The 20,403-nt window shown below is 41.2% G+C and overlaps 1 protein-coding gene across 1 annotated transcript; it reads left to right on the forward strand.

Moving 5' to 3' along the window:
- Positions 1-7,258: 7,258 nt before the first annotated feature.
- On the forward strand, positions 7,259-20,356 carry LOC127670398 (zinc finger protein 501-like). Its single transcript, XM_052164753.1, has 4 exons — positions 7,259-7,388; positions 15,844-15,970; positions 16,172-16,232; positions 17,146-20,356. Exons 1-4 carry the CDS (start codon positions 7,368-7,370, stop codon positions 18,461-18,463), a joined length of 1,527 nt encoding a protein of 508 aa, XP_052020713.1. The 5' UTR covers positions 7,259-7,367; the 3' UTR covers positions 18,464-20,356.
- The last annotated feature ends 47 nt before the right edge of the window (positions 20,357-20,403 follow it).

The raw sequence follows: 20,403 nt of genomic DNA on the forward strand, positions 1-20,403 counted from the left end.
GTCCTTGCCTTTAATAGCTGAATAGTATTCCATTATGTAAGTGTACTACATTTTCTGTATCTATTCTTCTGTTGAGGGACATCTGGGTTGTTTCCAGCTTCTGGCTAATGAATAAGGCTGCTGTGAACATAGTGGGGCAGGTGCCTTTGTGGTCTCATGGAGCATCTTTTGTACACACACACACACACACACACACACACCCCAAATTATTTTATATTTATGGCTATTGTGAAGGGTGTTATTTCCCTGGTTTATTTCTCCATCTGTTTATCATTTGTATAAAGGAGGACTTTTGATTTGTTTGAGTTAGTTTTATATCCAGCTACTTTGCTGAAATTGTTTATCAGCTGTAAGAGTTCTATGGTAGAATTTTGGGAGTTGATTATGTATACTATCATATCATATGAATAGTGATACCTTGGCTTTTTCCTTTTCAATTTGTATCTCCTTGATCTCCTTTAACTCTAGCTAAAACTTCAAGTACCACATTGAATAGATATGGAGAGAGTGGGCAGCCTTCTCTTGTCTCTGATTTCAGTGAAGTTTCTTTAAGTTTTTTCCATTTACTTTGATGGCGGCTATTGGCTTGCTGTATATCACTTTCATTGTGTTTAGGTTATATGCCTTAAATTCCTCCTGATCTCTCCAAGACTAATTTTTTTGTTTGTTTTTTGGATTTGTTTTGTTTTGTTTTGTTTTGTTTTCTGAGATAGGGTTTCTCTCTATATCCTGGAACTCACTCTGTAGACCAGGCTGGCCTTGAACTCAGAAATCTGCCTGCCTCTGCCTCCCAGAGTGCTGGGATTACAGGCGTGCACCACCACCGCCCGGCTCTTCAAGACTTTTAACATGAAGGGATGTTAGATTTTGTCAAAGGCTTTTCCAACATCTAATGAGATGATCATGTGATTTTTTCTTTCAGTTTGTTTGTTTAGTAGATTATATTGATAAACTTATATGGAACCATCCCTGCATCCCTGGGATGATCTTGGTGAATGATGTTTTTGATGTGTTCTTGGATTTGGTTTGCAAGAATTTTATTATTTTTGTATCAATATTCATAAGTGAAATTGGTCTGAAGTTCTCTTTCTTTGTTGAGTCTGTGTGGTTTAGGTGTTAGGTGTCATAGAATGAATTGTGTAGTGTTCCTTCTGTTCCTAATTTGTGGAATAGTTTGAGGAGTATTGGTATTAGGTCTTCTTTGAAAATCTGGTAGAATTCTGTACTAAAACTATCTGGTCCTGGGTTTCTTTTGGTTGGGAGACTTTTAATGACTGCTTCTATTTCCTTAGGGCTTATTAGACTGTTTAGATAGTTAACCTGATTTTGATTTGACTTCGGTAAGTGGTATCAGTCTAGAAAATCATCCATTTCATTTAGATTTTCCAATTTTGTGGAAAACAGACTTTTGAAATAAGACCTGATTTTTAAAATTTCTTAAGTGTGTGTTGTTATATCTCCCTTTTCATTTCTGGTTTCACTAATTTGGATGCTGTCTCTGTGCCTTTTAGTTAGATGGGCTAAGAATTTGTCTATCTTGTCTATGAAGAACCAACTCTTATTTTTGTTGATTTTATGTATAGTTTGCTTTGTTTCTAATTGATCAATTTCAGCCCTGAGTTTGGCTATTTTCTGCTATTTACTCCTTTAGGTGGGTCTGTTTCTTTTTGTTCTAGAGCTTCAAGTATGTTATTTGGTTGCTAGTATTAGATCTCTCCAATTTCTTTATGAAGGCACTTAGTGCTATGAATTCTCCACTTAAAATTGCTTTCATTTTGTCTCATAAGTCTGGGTATGTTGTGTCTTCATTTTCATTAAATTCTAGAAAGTTTAATTTTTTTTTCCTTATTTCTTCCCTGATTAAGTGATCATTGGGGAGAGAGTTGTTCAGTTTCCCTGAGTATGTGGACTTTTCTGTTGTTTCTGTTGTTGAAATCCAGCCTTAATCCATGTTGAACTGATAAGATGGAAGGGGTTGTTTCAATCTTCTTGTATTTGTGGAGGGCTGCTTTGTGCCCAATTATATGGTCAATTTTTGGGGAAGGTTCTGTGTAGTGATGAGATGAAGCTCTCTCTCTCTCTCTCTCTCTCTCTCTCTCTCTATATATATATATATATATATATATATATATATATATATATATATATATGTATATATATATGTGTGTGTGTGTATGTACATGTATATGTGTATATGTATATGTAAATATGGTGAATGAAAGGTTCTATAGGTATCTATTAGAGCATCTAACATCTAACATTTCATAACATCTGTCAGTTTCGTTGTCTTTCTTTTTTAGTTTCTGTTTCTATAACCTGTCCACTGGTGAGAGTGAAGTGTTGAAGTCCATCACTATAATAGTGTATGGTTCAATGTATGATTTGAGCTTTAGTAATATTTCTTTTATAAATGTATATACCATTGCATTTGTGGCACAGATGTTCAGAATTGAGACTCCATCTTTGTGACTTATTCCTTTGATGAGTATGAAGTGTTCTTCCCCATTTTCTTTTGATTACTTAGGTTGAAACTCTATTTTGTTGGGTATTAGAATGGCTGCTCAGCTTGTTTCTCGTGTCCATTTGCTTGGAAACCCCCTTTTCATCTCCTTACTTTGAGCTAGCATCTGTCTTTGTTGCTGAGGTGTGTTTCTTGTATGCATAGAATGATGACTTCTGTTTACATTTTCAGTCTGTTAGCCCGTGTCTTTTTATTGGGAAATTGAGTGCATTGATGTTGAGAGATGTTAAAGACAGATGATTGTTAGTTCCTGATATTTTTTTTTCTGGAGGTGGTATTATGTGTGTATGACTATCTTCTTTTGGGTTTGTTGTGAAATGTTTAATTTTTTGTGTTTTCCTGGCTACTGTCCTTGTGTTGGAGTTTTCTTTTTAGTATCCTCTGTAGAGCTGCCTTAGTAGAAGGATATTGTGAAAATTTGGCTTTGTCGGGGAATATTTTGGTTTCTCCATTTATGGTGATTGAAAGTTTTGTTGGGTATATTATTCTGGGCTGGCATCTGTGGTCTGTGTTCTCTTAGGGTCTGCAAGACATCTGTCTAGGATCTTCTGGCTTTTAAAGTCTCTGAGAAGTCAGGTGTAATTCTAATAGGTCTGCCTTTATATGTTTATTTTTATATTAAAGTATATTATATTTCTTTTAATATTCTTTCTTTGTTCTGAACATTTAGTATTTTGATCACTATGTGACAGGAGAATTTTCTTTCCTGATCCAATATATTTAGTGTTCTGTAAGCTTCTTGTATGTTTACAGCCATCTCTTTTGTTAGGTTAGGAAAGTTTCCTTCTGGGACTGGAGAGATGGCTCAGTGGTTAAGAGCACTGACTGCTCTTCTGAAGGTCCTGAGTTCAAATCCCAGCAACCACATGGTGGCTCACAACCATCCCTAACAAGATCTCACCCCCTCTTCTGGAGTGTCTGAAGACAGCTACAGTATACTTACATATAATACATAAATAATCTTTTTTTTAAAAAGGAAAGTTCTCTTCTATAATTTTGTTGAAGAAACTTTCTGGCCATTTAACTGGGAATCTTTACTGCCTTCTATTCCTATTCTTCTTAGATTTTGGTCTTTCCATAGTGTCCCAAATTTTCTGGATGATTTGAGTTAGAAACCTTTTACATTTGGCATTTTCTTTGACTGATGTTATCAATTTCTTCTATGGTATTTCTATGCCTGAGATTCTCTCTTCCACATCTTGCTTTCTGTTGGTAATGTCTATGTCTATAGTTCCTGTTCTCTTTCCTAGGGTTTTCATCTCCAGGGTACCTCCATTTGTGTTTTCTTTATTGCTTCTATTTCCATTTTTAGGTCTTGGATTGTTTTATTCATTTCTTTCAAATGTTTGGTTGTATTTTCCTGTATTTCTTTAAGGGATTTATTTGTTTTCTCTTTAAGGCTTCTACCTGTTTGTGTTTTCCTTTTTTTTTTTTTTTTTTAGGGATTTATTTATCGATAAACTCTTTAAAAGCCTCTTTCATCTTCGTGGGATGAGATATAAGGTCACAGTCTTGCTCTTCAGGTTTGTTAGGATATCCAGGGCTTGCTGTAGTAGGAGAGCTGGGTTCTGATTGTGTCATATATCATTAGCTTCTGTTGATCATGCTCTTGCACTTAACTTTCGCCATCTGGTTGTTTCTGGTGTTAGTTGGCCTGGTGGTCCCTGGGTCCACCTCTGGACAAGTCTCCCAACTGGTTGTCTCAGATAGCTGCAGGTTTTGCACATTCTTGATGGCAGATGGATATGTGAGTGGGAAGGGAGACAAATCTCTCACAGGGTGGGGCAGAACTCATGGGTGCTGGACTTGCTGGAGTATGGGTGGGGGGCATTGGAGTATGGGTGTCTCATCTGTGTGTCCCGTGTTGGGACAGGCCCACTGGAGGCAAGTGACGTGGCATGCCTATCTTCGATTGCACGTGGAGGTGGAGGTGAGGTCTGGAAGGATTTAATTTTTCTTAGCAACTGAATAAGATTGAATTGTGTAACCATATCACATTTTCATTCTTCGTTCGTGAGTTATTGGCATTTGGGCTATTTTCAGTTGCTGGCTGTTATCAATAGAGCAGCAATGAGCAGGGCTGAGCATGTTTCTCTGTAGAAGATAGAGTCCTATCTCCTCGCCTACATATGTAAGAATGCAATAACTGGATATTGGGATAGCTTCATTCTCGACTTCCCGAAAAGACTCCATGCTAATTCACACGTTGGCTGCACAAGTGTGCACACCTACCAGCACTGAGCAGTTATTCCCATTTCCCCACAGTCTTGCTACCACGCGCTGACAGTTGTTTTATTTATCTTTGTCATTCTGACTGTGGCAAGATGAAACCCTAAAGTGGTTTTAATTTTTATTTCTCTGATGGCTAAGAATATTTCTTTTAGTTGTTTTAAGCCATTTGCTTTTCATTTTATGAGACCACCCTGCTCAGTTCTGTATCTTATTTTTTTTTCTTTTTTGGTTTTTCGAGACAGGATTTCTCTGTGTAGCCCTGGCTGTCCTGGAACTCACTCTGTAGCCCAGGCTGGCCTCGAACTCAGAAATCCGCCTGCCTCTGCCTCCCAAGTGCTGGGATTACAGGTGTGTGCCACCACGCCCAGCCTGTATCTTATTTATTAACTGAGTTATTTGTTTAGAGTTGGTTTTTTTAATTGATATTGTTGTTGTTTGTATTTTAGTTCTTTATATAGTCTATACACTTACCCTCTGTTAGACACATAATTGGAAAATATATTTTCCATTTTGTAGATTACTGAAATTTAAACAGACCTATTACCTGTAGTGAGATGCTGTAATTAAATGTCTCCCAACCAAGAAAGGCTCAGAGACAGATGGATTCAGTGAAAAATTCTACTGTATTTTCAAAGGAAAGCTAACAGTGGTTCTCCCCAAATTATTCTATAAAATATAAACTGAAAGAACATTTCCTAATATTTTTTGTGAAGCTATTTTCTCCCTGATACCAAAACTGCACAAAGATCCAATTAAAAATTGCAGACCAACATCCCTTATGAAGACAGATGCAATTTTTTTCAATAAAATTGTGGAAGCTGAATTTACAAATGCATCAAATAGACTGTTCACCAGGGTTGAACTGGCTTCATCCCAGAGATGGTTTACAAATGTGTAAACCAACAAAAACATTCCAACACATAAACAGACCAAAAGACAAAAACCACATGATTATCTTATTAGGTGAAGAATAGGAGTTTGATACAATTCAAGACTCGATAAAAATTTTGGAGAGACTGGAGATTTAATGGGCATACCTCACCATGATCAAAACAATTTACAGTGAGCCCACAGTCAACATCATCCTCAACAGTCAGAAACTCAAAGCATTTCCATTAAAATTAGGCATAAGTTGGGAAAGTGGTGGCACATGCCTTTAATCCCAGCACTTGGGAGGCAGAGGCAGGCAGATCTCTAAATTCAAGGCCAGCCTGGTATACAAAGTTAGTTCCAGGACAGCCAAGGCTGGATACAGAAACCCTGTCTTGAAAAATCCAAACCAACGCCCAAACCCATAATCTGAGTACGGATGACACTTCCCCCCTTGTGAATATTAAGGACAACCCCATGGTACCAGAAGTAGTAGAGGACATGAGCCCCCACCCCTTTGCACCCTTGTCATTTTGAGTTACAGGCCAGATGTCCAGGATGGGACCTGGCCACCAAAGCTTAGACTCGAGGGAATTGAATACAGGATACAGCCCAGTTATCAATGTTCGTTCCCTTCCTGACTGTCTGCCCCCAGTAGGGGGCAGAACCACGATGGAAACTCCTTTGTTCAACTCATCGGGTCAAAATATAAGTGGACAATGCTACAGCCCACCCCGCTTTCCCCTTGACTTGTGGTTTCGATCTTTAAACATGCTATACTATTTTCCTTCAGGGATGCAGTTCAGACCTCGAGCTGGCCACCTCCCTGTGTGCTCAAAGAATAAAGCTTTCATTTTAAGCTGCTGTCTGTGAAGAGAAATTTCTCGGCTTCTCCCCAAACCCAACAGGTCCACTGTAGTGCTCTTGGTCCAAAATCAGTGTGATCTGGAAGGGTTGGAATATTTCACATTTCTGAATGTAGAATTTGCTTGGGACCTTGGGCAAAGAACACTTTCTTTTTTGTTTAAAGTTCAAAGGTTGCTTTTCATACCTGTTGAATCCTTTGTCGAATACTTAGGCCATGAAATTCCATTTTTCTCCAGATACTGTATAATTGAATTCCTTGTTGATATGTTTTAATTTTCTTGGCAGAAAATGGGTAGACTGAAACACAAGGTTTGAGAAAGCTTTGGCTTAACCTCCCCAGATTTTGAACTTGCATGTCAGATCCTCTTTTTTTTTCCCCTAATGCCCCCCAGACTGACATAGGGACTCCTCCTAAGGTGATGTCTTGGGTTTTCTCCTTGGGGTACTGAGTCTAGAGGCTCCACCGTAAATGTAGCACTGTTTCTTTAGGGCACAGGGTGCGGAGTAGGAAGGACCCACTGACAACACAAGGCAGCAAGCACAGGCACTACAAATCCTGCTGAATGTTTCCTTAAATGCCACAAAACTTCATGTGGTGCCAGGTTTGTTCCAGCGAAGGGCAAGCTAAAAGGGTCATGAGTGACAGCTGTCATTTAGCTGCACTGGCACGCAGACTGATTTCTTTTTAATTAAGCTGCTAGGAGTTATTCACCAATCAACGCTGCTGTTCTTCCCCTGTCCAATAGGAAGCGCAGATAATCGATGGGTTGCTCCTGCTGCCATCTTGAAGCCCGTGCAGCTGCAGGAAGAGTCGTGGCAACTCTTCCCCAGTTAATGTCACTTCTTCCGATTTCGTGCTCCTTGGAGAGGACACAGTATGCATCAAAAGCAGAGGATGGTGAGTGTGTCGCGGGCTCCTGGATTCGAGGGTAGCAGATTTGTGACACTGCCCGGAGACCAGCGTCCAGTTCTGTCCCTTCCCTGTGAAACGGCTTCATGCCAGTCCGTTCAGTGTGAGCCTCGAACTTGGCGCCTCTGCAGAATTCGCAGCGCCGGCAGGTTGGTGATGCTGAACCCAAACTGCTGTTTTGAACGACAGTGGGTGTGTGAGCTCTGTTGCCGGTCCTTCTGCCTTTGCACTTTGGTTTGCTCTGCTTTCGGTTTCCTCTGTGATTCTTTTTTTTTTCTTCTGCGGCTGGGGTACCCCCAAAACCAAAAGAATACAAGCAGGCACAAGAGTCTCGCAAAGCAAGATCTGTTCTTCCCTGTCCAATAAGAAGCGCAGATAATCGAAGGATTCCGCTCTTGCTGGAATTTTGCTGAAAATTGCTTAATTTTTAATTAAGCAGAAAAACAAAACAAAACAAAACTGACCGGTCAGGGACCATAGCATAGACCGCATCCCAGAAGGAAAGTTTAGGATGAGACCTCAGAGCGAAGGGAACTGGAGAGGGCTGTAGCATTGTCCAATCGTGTTTTGACATAAGAGGTTGGGCAAAGGAGTCGTCAAAGTGATTTTGACTCCTGCGGCTTGTCACCGCAAAGGGGTAAACATTGGTGACGAAGCCTCCCCTGGGTCCCCTGGTTTCCAGGTCTTTTTCTCAGAATCTTGGTGGTCAGACTTCATCCTGGACATTTGGTGCGTAACTCAAAATGATGAGGGTACAAAGGAGCTGGTTCCTGGGCCTGGGAACGTGAACTCGTTTGTTTGATCCTGTCAGCAAGGTAGAGAGAAGTTGTCCTTGGGATGCCTGGATTCAGACAACTGTGTCCTTAGAGTACTGCTAACCCTAGTACTGAAGAGTACTGAACCCTAGGGCTCATTTATGTTAGGAAAGGCTGCTTGTTGTGTAGAAGGCATCTTTCTCCTCTGGAAATCTATTTCAACCTCTCTTTTGAGCTCTCCTCTTTTTAATAATAATGCAGGCCAAAATAGTTAAAAATAGAAATAAGGAAAATGGCAGGGGGGTGGAGCCCCGAAGGAGGGGTTCCTGTAACTGTAATCTCGTTTTTTGCTCTGGTGGGCTTCGCCGGACAGAAAGAATTAGGAGGGTTCTTCAATCAGTATTTAACTGGAATACAGTTCTTGGAAGAAATATTAAATCTTCAGCTTTTTTTTTTTTTTTTTTTTTTTTTTTTTTTTTTTTTGCCTTCTACTGCTTGTTCTATGTAGGTGGCAATTTCTGATGATTGAGAAAGTCTGGGATGGTCAGCCTGACGCAAAGGCACCTTTTTTTTTTTTTCCTGCTGAAAACATTTTTGAGCTTGAGTGCAGCACATTAAAAAAAATATTACGGTTAAGTGTGTGTGATACTTTGTGTTGTCCCCTGGGCCCTGGTGTGCTTGTGGAGGTCCAAGGACAATCCCCTTCCACTTTGACGTGGCTTCTGGGGATCAAAACTGAAGTCATTAGACTTACTTTGCAAATTTTCTTAAAAGTTGAGGCCTCTGAGATCTTTCTTCTCTACTCCTTTTTTTTGAGGGGGGGCGGGCAAGAGGCAGGGGATGGTGAGACAGGGTTTCTCTGTGTAGCTCTGGCTGACCTGGAACTTGCTCTGTAGACCAGGCTGGCCTCAAACTCATAGAGATCTTCCTGCCTCTGCTTCCCAAGTTCTGGGATTAAAGGCATGTGCTGCTACCACTGCCTGACTTTGGTGTGTGTGTGTGTGTGTGTGTGTGTTAAGAGAGGCAGGTTATTATGCACCTAACTAAGCTGAAGGTGACCTTGAACTTCTGATATCCCTGCCTCTATCTCTTTCTACCTCTAAGGTGTGACTGCAGGCTTGAGTTACAGAATTTAGGTTTTCTCCAATGGCTAGCAAGCACTGTAAGAACTCAGTGAGAATGTAAGCCTCATTCTCAGCTCTGGTGTATCATTTTTAAAAATTTGCATCAGGAAAGCTGATATACCAAGTGATATAATTGTAAATTTAAATGTGGAGTGTGTGTGCGCCAATTAAAAGGCAGTGACATAGTATTAGCATCTAATACCCATTTCTTCAACAGAAGAAAGGAATATGAATGTGTATGTGTGTGTATGAAAAACGACTCTGAATAGATGGATGGAGGGAAGAGGGGGATAGTTTGTAAGGGGAAGACAGTTGTAAGATTTTTCAGAAGGGAAGTATTTCCAAAGACTGATCACACTAAAGCAAGAACAAAATCCAGTAGGGGAACTCAGTAAATCCGGAGGCTCTAACTAGCACCTAGGATGCCTCTAACAGAAGTGTCTCAATTCCAAAGGGCTCAGATAGGCCTTCTCCTTAGGATGTGTTGCCTGTAGCACAGAAAACCTCTGTCCTGGTCTTATATATGCAGTGAACATCTCGTGGTTGTGGCTGCCCTCTCTGTCCTCTTGAGGTTTCCATTGCGACTTGGGCTTCATCTTTACTGTGTCACATGTTTGTCCTTGGTGGCTCCCTGCATCCAGGATTCCTCAGTCTTGTGTCCTTCATGCCCCACCCCCCAACTAGCACCACCTAGATAACTCAGTTGTAACTTCTTCCATCTCTCGATGGAACCTGACCCACTAGGGCCACCGTAGTAATCAGCTATTCCTCTTCCTCCTCTTCCTCCTCCTCCTTTTTCCTGAGACAAGGTCTTATTATGTAGCTCTGGCTGTCCTGGAACCCACTATGTAGAAAAGGCTAGCTTTGAACTCATAGAGATCTACCTACTTCTGCCTCCCAGGTGCTGGGATTAAAGGAATGTGTCACCATATTTTTGTTTTTATATTTGATTTTGGTGGTGGTGGTGATGGTGGTGTGTGTGTGTGTGTGTGTAAGTGATACCTAGCATTATTTTAAGAGGAGATCATGGATTCAAAAATATGCATATCTTAGACTTTGGAATACTAATGAGTGTTTTTGACATGAAAGCCAAGAGCTTGACTCTCTTTTTCAAATTTTTTTTAAATTTTTTTAATTTTATTTTTTCTGTGGATTGGTGTTTTGCCTGCATGTATGTCGGTGTGAGGATGTCAGATCCTGGAACTGGAGTTGTAAACTGACATGTGGTGTTGAGAATTGAGCCCGGGTCTAAGGAAGGGGCTGGAGATAATAGGCACAGAGTACTGAGTAATTGGCCAAATTTTGAAAGTAGATTAAGATATTGGTGATACAGCAGAAAAACATAGGATCATTTCTTTGTAACAGAATTCTTCCTATCGTTCTGGCAGTGGTTAACCAGCATGTGGGACTATCTGAGTGAAAAGTATAAATATATAAACTGAGCATTTGGGTAAAGTTTGATCATGAAGTCTTGGCTCGCTTAGTGAAAGGATAAAACAAAAATCTTTGTTCTTTGTGCCAGTTTTGGGAAAATTGTTAATAAGTGCAGACATTTAGTACAATAAGTATTTAAGAAAACCTCACTGTTGTAAACTGAGTCAGGCATCAGTTTTTTACCAAGGAATACTGAAAGCATCAGGTGGGAAGGGGGACAGCAACACAGAGAGATCAGTGTAGGTCTCAGATATTGTCTGATACATGCAGCTTTTGGACTGATGAAACATCAGTATAGGATGCTAAAATGTTCTTCTTAGAGACATGGAGGACCACCCAGGAGTGGGTCATCAAGTCTAAGTTCGGAGTTCTCTTCTTGGGCTTCCCTGATTCCTTGGTAAATGGAGGAGTCTTGGTAGAGAACCATCGTGGTCTGAGCAGAGGGAATCTCACCATTTTCCTTGTCTTCTACAGAAAAGATCTAGGGGGAAAGTAATATTGTAGTTTGAGGCTGCTGCTTTGGTGTTATGTCTCTGTGGGCCCCTGTTTGTGCAGTATTAAAATTAAATATGACAGCTTTTGTCTGGGTCCAACTTGTGCTAGTGATTACCAATATACTGAGGCTTTGGGCAGGTGGAGGAAATTTGGCACCACAGACAAGGAGTTTCCCTTGGTAACCTGTAACAGGAAGGAGGAAATGGAGAACCGCTGACAGTCTCCTCTGAAATGGTGACTTCCCCTCAGAGAGGGAAGATCAGAATATAGAATCTGGGACAGCCATGTAGAGTCGCTGCTTCGGATGCTGAGTGTCTTCAGGCGTCATGCCTGGAATAGATGCCGCACTTGTTTTTTCTTACTTCCATATCTCTTTGTGAGTTCCTTCATAATCTATCCTTTTGTGACTGCAGTGTTCCTTATGCAGACAGTGGCTTTTGTCCAAGCTTCCCAGTGAAGCACATAATCCCACCACAGATGTCCTGTGAAAGGCACTGTCTCATGTATTGGGTCGCTGGCTGAATGAGAGTTGGTGGAAAGGTTGGTTAGGAGTGTGCGCTTATGGTCATTGTAACTATAGGGTTGGGGCTAGAGAGAGATGGCTCAGTGGTTACGAGGTCGTTTTGGAGAGGACCCAAGTTCTATTCCTAGCACCTACAACCATCTGTTACTCCAGTGGCAGGGCATCAGATAACGTCTCGTGACCTCATGTGTACATATTCACACAGACATAGACATATCATGTGCACACAATTAAAAGTAAAGTCTAAAAGAAAAAAGGGTCTTGGTAGGCGAGGCTACCTATCTAGCAAGTCAGTAAAATGCTTTGCTCCCAGAATAGTTTTTCCCTCAGGGTTTCTGTAGGAAGTCAGAGGATGGAAATCTACAAGATGTTTATTTTTCACTAATCAAGTGGTAGGATATGCTGGCTTTTGATACAGAAAAGACAGGAAATCTGAGCCCTTGACTCTAGAGAATGTATTAACCTTTCTGTGGCAGATGCCCTGACGCAGCCTGCACAGCGAGAAAGACAACAAGCTTTAAAGGTAAAAGGATGAGTCGAGGAAAGTGTGGTGGTTTGGTAGGAATGGCCTCCATAGACAGTGTGGTGGGGCACTGTTAGGAGGCGTGGCCTTGTTGGAGTAGGTATGGCCTTGTCGTGAGAGTGTGTCGCTGTGGGGGCGGGCTTTGAGGTCATATATGCTCACGCTATGTCCAGTGTGGAACACAAACTCTCCTCGCTGCTGTGATGATAATGGACTAAGCATCTGAAACTGGAAGCCTGCCTCATTTAAATGCTGTCCTCTGTAAGAGTTGTCCTGGTCCTGATGTCTCTTCACAACAAAGAAAACCCAAACTAAGACAGAAAGGAAAGGATCCAACAATCCCCAGACAGGGGCTTAGGAAAGCAGTCTTGCCTTCTGTCTTGCTTAGGGTTCTTATTGTTGTGATGAAACACCACGCCCAGAAGCCGCTTGGGGAGGAACTGGTTAATATGGTGTACTTTCAATCACAGTTCATTGAAAGTCGAGACAGGAACTCAAACCAGGTGAGGAGCTGGATGCAGGAGTTGTTTCGGAGGCCATGGAGGGTGCTGCTTACTGATTTCCTCTCATAGTTTGCTCAGCCCGTTTCCCTATAGCACTCAGGATGACCAGCCCACAGATAGCGCCACCCTATCTCATGTAGTCAGTTTCTCAATTGAGGCCCTCTCATCGACTCCAGCTTGTGTCAAGCTGACATAAACTTGCTAGCGTGCTTTGGGAGTAGTTGCCTCGTTTCTTCAAATTTCACCACCATTTTTCCTCCTCATCTCCCAAAGATTTGATGCAGCCAGATCTATAATCCTCTGTAATTGTTACAAGTTATCTACCCACAAAGATTTTTGAATGTGTGCATTTGAGTGTGCGTGTGTGTATGCGTGTGTGCATATGTGTGTATGTGTGTGCAGGTGTGGGTGTGTGTATGTGTCTTGATTATCCCCAATACATCAGATCTACTCTATCAGTGGCCTGCCCGACACACATGAGAACAGAACAGAGAAAGGAGAGAAAGTCTAGGAAAGCAATTAAAAGTAGCATCGGAGTTCAGCGTTGGTCCAGAGAGCAGAGACACTATTAGGAGGCAGGAGAATTTATCCTGTTATACAGTTTCTTGATTGAGGCATTGGATTCATTTGGCTTTCTGTGAGTCTCTTCCAGTTCTTAGACAGGGAGGTGCCTGCTGACTGCACGTTCCTCCTTGTTTTGTATCCTTCTCTCAGTCACCTGTGTTGCCATCACAGCACAAGATTACAGATGTTTTAATGTTTCAATTATAGGCGGAGACACTTCATAATCTAAACAGATGTGAAACTAAGAAAAGGCAAGGCTGGAAAGAATTTTTGTTTTATGAGACAAGGTTTCTCTGTGCAGCCTTGGCTGTCCTGGAACTCACTCTGTAGACCAGGCTGGCCCTGAACTCACAGAGATCACCTGCCTCTTCCTCAGTCCTGGAATTAAGGGCCTGTGCCGCCATGCTTGGCCCAGGAATAATTCTTAAAATGCAATCAGCTGTAGGGATAGGTTCTGCTCCAAAAAGCAGAAATGATTTCAGAGAATCTAGAATCTCTAGATTAATTAGTTAAAACCTGCATTTTAAATATGGGATAGCAAAATGTAGCAGACTCACTTCAAATGAATTCAAATGATTGTGAATACACAATCAAAGGTAAAATGGAAAGGAGAGAAAGCGAGAGCGAGAGACTCTGCAGCTCCACCGAGCACAGACTACCCTGAGGGGAGGGGCAGGGATGTGTCTTTCTTCTGGTTGGAACCGAGAAAGCTGTGTAGGGAAGGGAGGCCTTAGCTTGATGACTTTGTCTTTTTCATTGTGCGCTTATTAGCCTTTGATGGTTGGGCTATCTCTTCAGCCCACGATGACTCTTTTTGACCAAATCGATTACTTTGGTCATCCATTGTAACCGTAGTCATCAATATACCGGCAGAATACTCAAGGGTTTAAATTATTGTTTGAGGCCTCGTTTTAGTATGCAGTTGAAAAGTTTATTTGCTAAGGTGTGTATCATGGTCAGATGGTTCTTTGTTTTGATGCTAGTCCAATTAGGATAAGCATAAGATACTAGCGAAATATCTCTAGAGATTCATTTTATGCCATGGTTAGAGAGTGGTGAGGGAAAGTTTTACTAGTGAGAGAGGAGGATTTGCTTTCTTTCCCTGTGGAATTTGCCAAATATGTTACTGGTAGATGGGGATCTGAACAGGGTGTTTCCAAGTTCTGTTTTATTTAATTTAATTTTATTTTACTTTAGTCTATGTGTCTGCCTGTCTGAGTATATCTATGTATGTGCACTACATCCATGAAGAGGCCAGCAGAGATCAGAAGAGGATGTTGGATGACAGGTGTTTGTGAGCTGTCATGTGGGTGCTGAGAATTGAGTCTGGGTCACTGGAAGAGCAGCCTTTACTGCTGAACTGTGTCTCTAACCCCCATTTCCAGTTCTTTGTCTTTGTTTAAACCAGTGATTCAACCTTCCTAATGCTGTGGTTCTTTAATACAGTTCCTCATGTTGTGTGGTGACACCCAAACATAAAATTATTTTTGTTCCTACTTCCTAACTGTAATTTTGCTACTGTTATGAATCATAATATAAGGTGACCCCTGTGAAAGGGTCAATCAACTCCAAAGGGGTCATGACCCACTGGTTTAAACTGTTGATCCTCATAAATTTCAAAAAGTAGAGAGGTCTAGTAAAACCATCATACAGATCAGAAATAAACCGTGAAGAATGACAATAGTTGTGGGGATACCCAAGAGTCCAAATTACTGTTTGAGGCCTCTCTTTAGTATAAAGTTGAAAAGAAGTTTAGTTGCTGAGGTGTGTATCATGTACAGATGGTTCTTTGTTTTGATGCTAGTCCAATTATGATAAGCATAAAGTAATAGAGAAGTAGCCCCAGAGATTTATTTATCAACATAATTTGCTTATTGTGCATATACCCAAAATCATTTCATGGCCCATAGGTTCCTCAAGCTTTACAGAATTTATTTGAATAGAAACGTGGTAATATGGGAGTGTTTTCATTGCATCAAGCAGTTATATATGTTGCGCGATGAATGTTGGGGTTCTAGGTTGCTAACTGGTTGATAGGTGTATTGTTCACAGAGGGCTAATTGCATAGCCCTAGTCAGTGGTGTCTCACGTGGCTAATCCAGCCCCTGCGTGAGCATGCCTCACTGTTGTCAGTGCTCATCATGGCCGCTTTGTTGTCTGTACCCTTCTTGTCCCAAACTTTAAGCTTGTTCACACTCATTTTCTGTGTCAAATTATCTCATTTTCTTTAAATTTAACTTCATTCAAGTTGTCAGGCTCTGGGCAGAATGAAGCCAAATTTTAGTTAAAATAAATCACAAGTGGCCTTTCTCCTGGATTCTTGTTCTCCTTTGGAACCTTGTGAGCCAGGCCTTGACAATTTCTATTTCTTTCCGCATCCTCACATTCTAAGCTCCTGTCAAGGTGGCCGGTTTGTCTTTGCTTCTCCTTGCAAGTATTCCTAACATCTCCTTTCCTCTGTGGCTCTCCGTCCTGTCAAGTTGGCAGTTAATTTTGACTTCCTCTCCCGTGGGTTATTTCAGGAGCCTGTGACCTTTGAAGATGTGGCTGTGAACTTCAGCCTAGGAGAGTGGGCTTTGCTGGACTCCAGTCAGAAGAAGCTCTACAGAGACGTGATGACGGAGACCTTTCTGAACCTGATCTCCATAGGTAACAACATACACCATGAGTTCTGTAATTATTCAGTTAAAGAACAGCTGCTTTTGCTTAATCTGTGTCGTTGTTGGAAGGGAGCTTGATGGAGAACGTAGCATTCCTGGTCTTATTGCACAATAACAAAATTTAGAAGTTAGTAAGTTTTTGTGTGATACTGAATGAAATCATAACGATTTCTTTGGGTTTGCTTTTTAGGGAATACAGAGGAAAAAGAAAATATCGAAGACAACTACCAAAGTCTAAGGAAAAATGTGAGGTAATACTCAGAGAGAGAGGAATTTATTACAAATATTTACAAGTGATAGGAAATGTGAGAACCCAGCAAATGGTTCAGTGCATCTCAATGCAATTGATTTAATCTCAAAAATTCCTCCCAAGCACACTGAGATGGAATATTCAGAATAGAGGATGACAACTCCGTAGTGTGTGAATATTGCCAAAATATAGTGCAAGATCTGTGTAAGATCTATTTTAGTATTTCATTGTGCCTAAATTGTCTTTTATACAGAACATTATTTAGTGTATTTTATCAAGTTACTGTTCAGCTTTGGATATAAGGTGTGTGCAGTAAAATGAATTTCAGGTTTACATTACAAACCTGTTATCAATAAATCATGTAAAGGATTTATTTTAAAACCCATAATGTTTGATGCACACCATTTTTCAATGAATATTCAACTTTATTAACTGTGGTACACATAATATGCATGAAACACCTAAAAGCAGTAGTATTTAAAAACTTTGTCTGCTATCTTTTTTTTTTTTTAAGATTTATTTATTTATTATCTATAAGTACAGTGTCTTCAGAAACCCCAGAAGATCTCATTACGGATGGTTGTGAGCCACTGTGTGGTTGCTGGGATTTGAACTCAGGACCTTTGGAAGAGCATTCAGTGCTCTTAACTGCTGAGCCATCTCTCCAGCCCCGCTTTGTCTGCTATCTTAAGGACTTGGTTGAATGGTCAGATAGCTCATTTATATTTACAAATTCTCATAGAAGCAAAACCAATCTTGCCATTGTCCCTCCTCCAGGGTCTTTGGCCCAGGCAGACTTGACACTTGCTCTTCTCCTGCTGCCCTAGAATAATCACAGGGCCCCAGCCTCAGCCTTCAGTCAGCACTTCTCTTGGTGTCCATAAGAGTGTAGTTATGCTTTTCTCCATTTTCAGAACTCAGGTGGTCGAGAGGAGTTGTGACTCCGGAGATGGCAGTCAATGTGGAGAAACCCAGCAACGAATTCCAGAGCATATCATTCATAGAAACACACCTCCTGAAATATCAGTGTATGAAAACAGTGTGCTTGCAAGAGACATCCTTGTTCATTCACCTTCACATGTGCACCTCAGATGTGAAACTGCAGAGAAACCCTCTAGGCCTCAGGAACCTGTGGAGAAGGCTTTTACACGGGACAAGTGTTGGAAAGATTCTACTTACTCTGAGTCCTTTCAGACAAATCAAAGTCTTCCTCGAGAGACACCCTATCGGAATAATGAAGCCTATAGGAGTCTTAATTCTGACCAGTATTGTGAGCGAATTCACACTGGGGATAAACTCCATGAATGGAAGCAAGTTGAGAAAGCCTTCTGGAGGTACAGTTACAGTCAAATATATGAAAGAATCACCATTGGAGAGAAACCATTTGTGTGTAAGCAGTATGGTGAAGCCATGATTAATTCCAATCACCTTATTAAGCATGAAATAATTAACCCCGAAGAAAAATGTTATACCTGTAAGCAGTGTGGGAAAGTATTCAGATATTCCTCATCCCTCCAGAATCATGAGAGAATTCATAGCGGGGAGAGGCCATATGTGTGTAAGCAGTGTGGAAAAGCCTTCATTCGTTCCTATGACCTCCTTATCCATGAACGAATTCACAGCGGAGAAAAACCTTACACATGTGAGCATTGTGGGAAGTCATTTACCCATTATAGCGGCTGGTACAGTCATGAAAGGATTCACACTAGAGAGAAACCCTATGTGTGCACACAGTGTGGAAAAGCATTTTCATGTTCCACGTCATTTCGGAGGCATGAACGAATTCACACCGGAGAGAAACCTTATCTCTGTAAGCACTGTGGGAAAGCCTTCACCCATTCCAGTGCTCGTTACATTCATGAGAGGATTCACACCGGAGAGAAACCCTATGTGTGCAAGCACTGTGGGAAAGCGTTCCTCCGTGCCAGTCATCTCAACAACCACGAAAGAATCCACACTGGGGAGAAACCCTATATTTGTAAGCATTGCGGGAAAGCCTTCATCCAACGTGATGCTTGTTATAATCACGAAAGAATTCACACTGGAGAGAAACCATATGTCTGTAAGGAATGTGGAAAAGCATTTAGGATTTCCACATCCCTTCGTGACCATGAAAGGATCCACACTGGAGAAAAACCTTACATATGTAATTACTGTGGGAAGGCATTTAGGGTTTCCACATGCCTTCACAAACACGAGCGAGCTCACGCTGAAAAGAAACCCAGTGGGTAGAACTTAAGACCATGTGTGTCCTGTGGAATTATCTTTGCTCAACTTGCTGTTAGGAAAAGTGTAACGCAGGGTCAGTCAGATGGCTCAGGGTGGGGGGGGGGGAAAGCACTTGCCCCAAGCTTGAGCGACATAGTTGGGTCCTCAGAACCCTGTGAAGAGAGAGAACTGAGTCTCCAAGGTTTGCCTCTGACTCGCACACATGCACGGCCATTTGCGTGCGTACCCTCACATACACTTAGAAAGAAATGGGATAATTGAAAATACCCTTTAAAATCTTGGGTTTCACCGTGCAGCCCTTTGGTTGTCCTGCAACTCACTCTGCAGACCAGGCCCACCTTAAACTCAGAGGTCCACCTGCCTCTGCCTCCTGAGTGTTGAGATTAAAGGTGTGCACGCCACTGCTGCCTGGCTTTAAAATGCCTTTTAATATTGTTTTTTATTTTTAGTTTTGTGTGAGTGTGTGGGTCTGTGCATGCGAGGGCTGGAGCATGCAGAGACCGGAGGTGTCAGATTTCCCTGCAGCTGGAGTCACAGGTGCCTGTTTCCCATGCGACTGCTGGAAAGCCAACGTGGGTCCTCTGGAGAACAGTATCTGCTGAGCCATCTTTCCAGTCTCTTAGGTGTAATTAAAAAATCTGGAAAGAAATTGCTGGAACATGAGACCTTAAAATGTGTAAATTTGGGCACATGTGAATGTGATGCGGAATAACAGCCAGTTCCATCAAATGTGCTAAGGCACGGGGTTTTTTTTTTTTGAAAATTACATTTGGAATAAATTACAATTCACGAACGTTAGGTTTACATAGGTGTATGCGCATGGTGTCCACATGTCAGGGTGAGCATGTGGAATTGGACAGTTCTCAGAAGTCAGTTCTGTGTTTTCCGCTCTATAGGTCCTCAGAAGGAACTCAGGTTGCCTTCAAAACCAGTACCTCAGCCTGCTGGGCAGGCTCGCTGTCCCTGCTTCATGCTTTTACTCAGTAAAGAAGTAGATGCTAAAAAATTACAAAATTGAATACAGTGGATTCGAACATACCTGGGAGAGTTAAGAACTCATTCCAACCAATGGGGGAAAAATCAGCATTAAAAATAATATAAATTGCATGTTGTCTCAAATGAGGTGAAAGGGGATTCCCTTCTGTATGTTGTAAAAGCAAGAAAATCGAGCACCCCAAACACGTTTTCTTTTGAAAGTGTGATTTTGTGGAACTTGTGATTTTGCCTATCATTTCTGCTGTTCAGAAAACCAAGGTTACAAAATCCTGTCTGGAAGAACAGCAGTGGCAGCAGTTCACACCACATGTATTGAAGTGATTTTTTTTAGTTCAATAAATCAATTTTTGTACTGAAATAAGTTCCCTCGATGAAGAACAGGCTGGATGATATTAAAGGTGTGTGCTACCAAGTTATGGTGATTGATTGGTCTTATTTCAATGGGCATTTTCTGAAAACCAAGTGAGGTAGTACCTTTTCCCATTTCATGTGAAACTGCTTGATTTGTGAAACTTAAGTGAATTATAAGAGTCCAGAAAATTTAGTTTATTTGTAGTTCTTTTGAATAATTATGGGTCATTTGAAGTTGAAAATAGGCTGCTTGTTGACTGTTAGTGTTTTCAGTTGTCCTTACGTGACAGGTTATATTTTCTTACTATTCTTAATTTATTGGCAGTTTCCTTAAATTTTATGTACACTTGGATTTTTTTTTAAGATTTATTTATTTTATTTATATGAGTACACTGTAGCTGTCTTCAGACACACACCAGAACAGGGCATCAGATCCCCTTACAGATGGTTGTGAGCCACCATGTGGTTGCTGGGAATTGAACTCAGGACCTCTGGAAGAGCAGTCGGTGTTCTTAACCACTGAGCCATCTCTCCAGCCCACACTTGGATTTTTTTTTCTTTTCTTTTCTTTTCTTTCTTTCTTTCTTTCTTTCTTT

This window comes from Apodemus sylvaticus, chromosome 20, assembly GCF_947179515.1.
Source record: "Apodemus sylvaticus chromosome 20, mApoSyl1.1, whole genome shotgun sequence".
NCBI classification, from domain to species: Eukaryota; Metazoa; Chordata; class Mammalia; order Rodentia; family Muridae; genus Apodemus; species Apodemus sylvaticus.

Coding starts and splice junctions, on each gene's coding strand:
- LOC127670398 (XM_052164753.1), top strand. CDS start 7,368: ATGCATCAAAAGCAGAGGATG. Junction 7,389..15,843: donor TGCATCAAAAGCAGAGGATG/GTGAGTGTGTCG, acceptor GGGTTATTTCAG/GAGCCTGTGACCTTTGAAGA. Junction 15,971..16,171: donor TCTGAACCTGATCTCCATAG/GTAACAACATAC, acceptor TTTGCTTTTTAG/GGAATACAGAGGAAAAAGAA.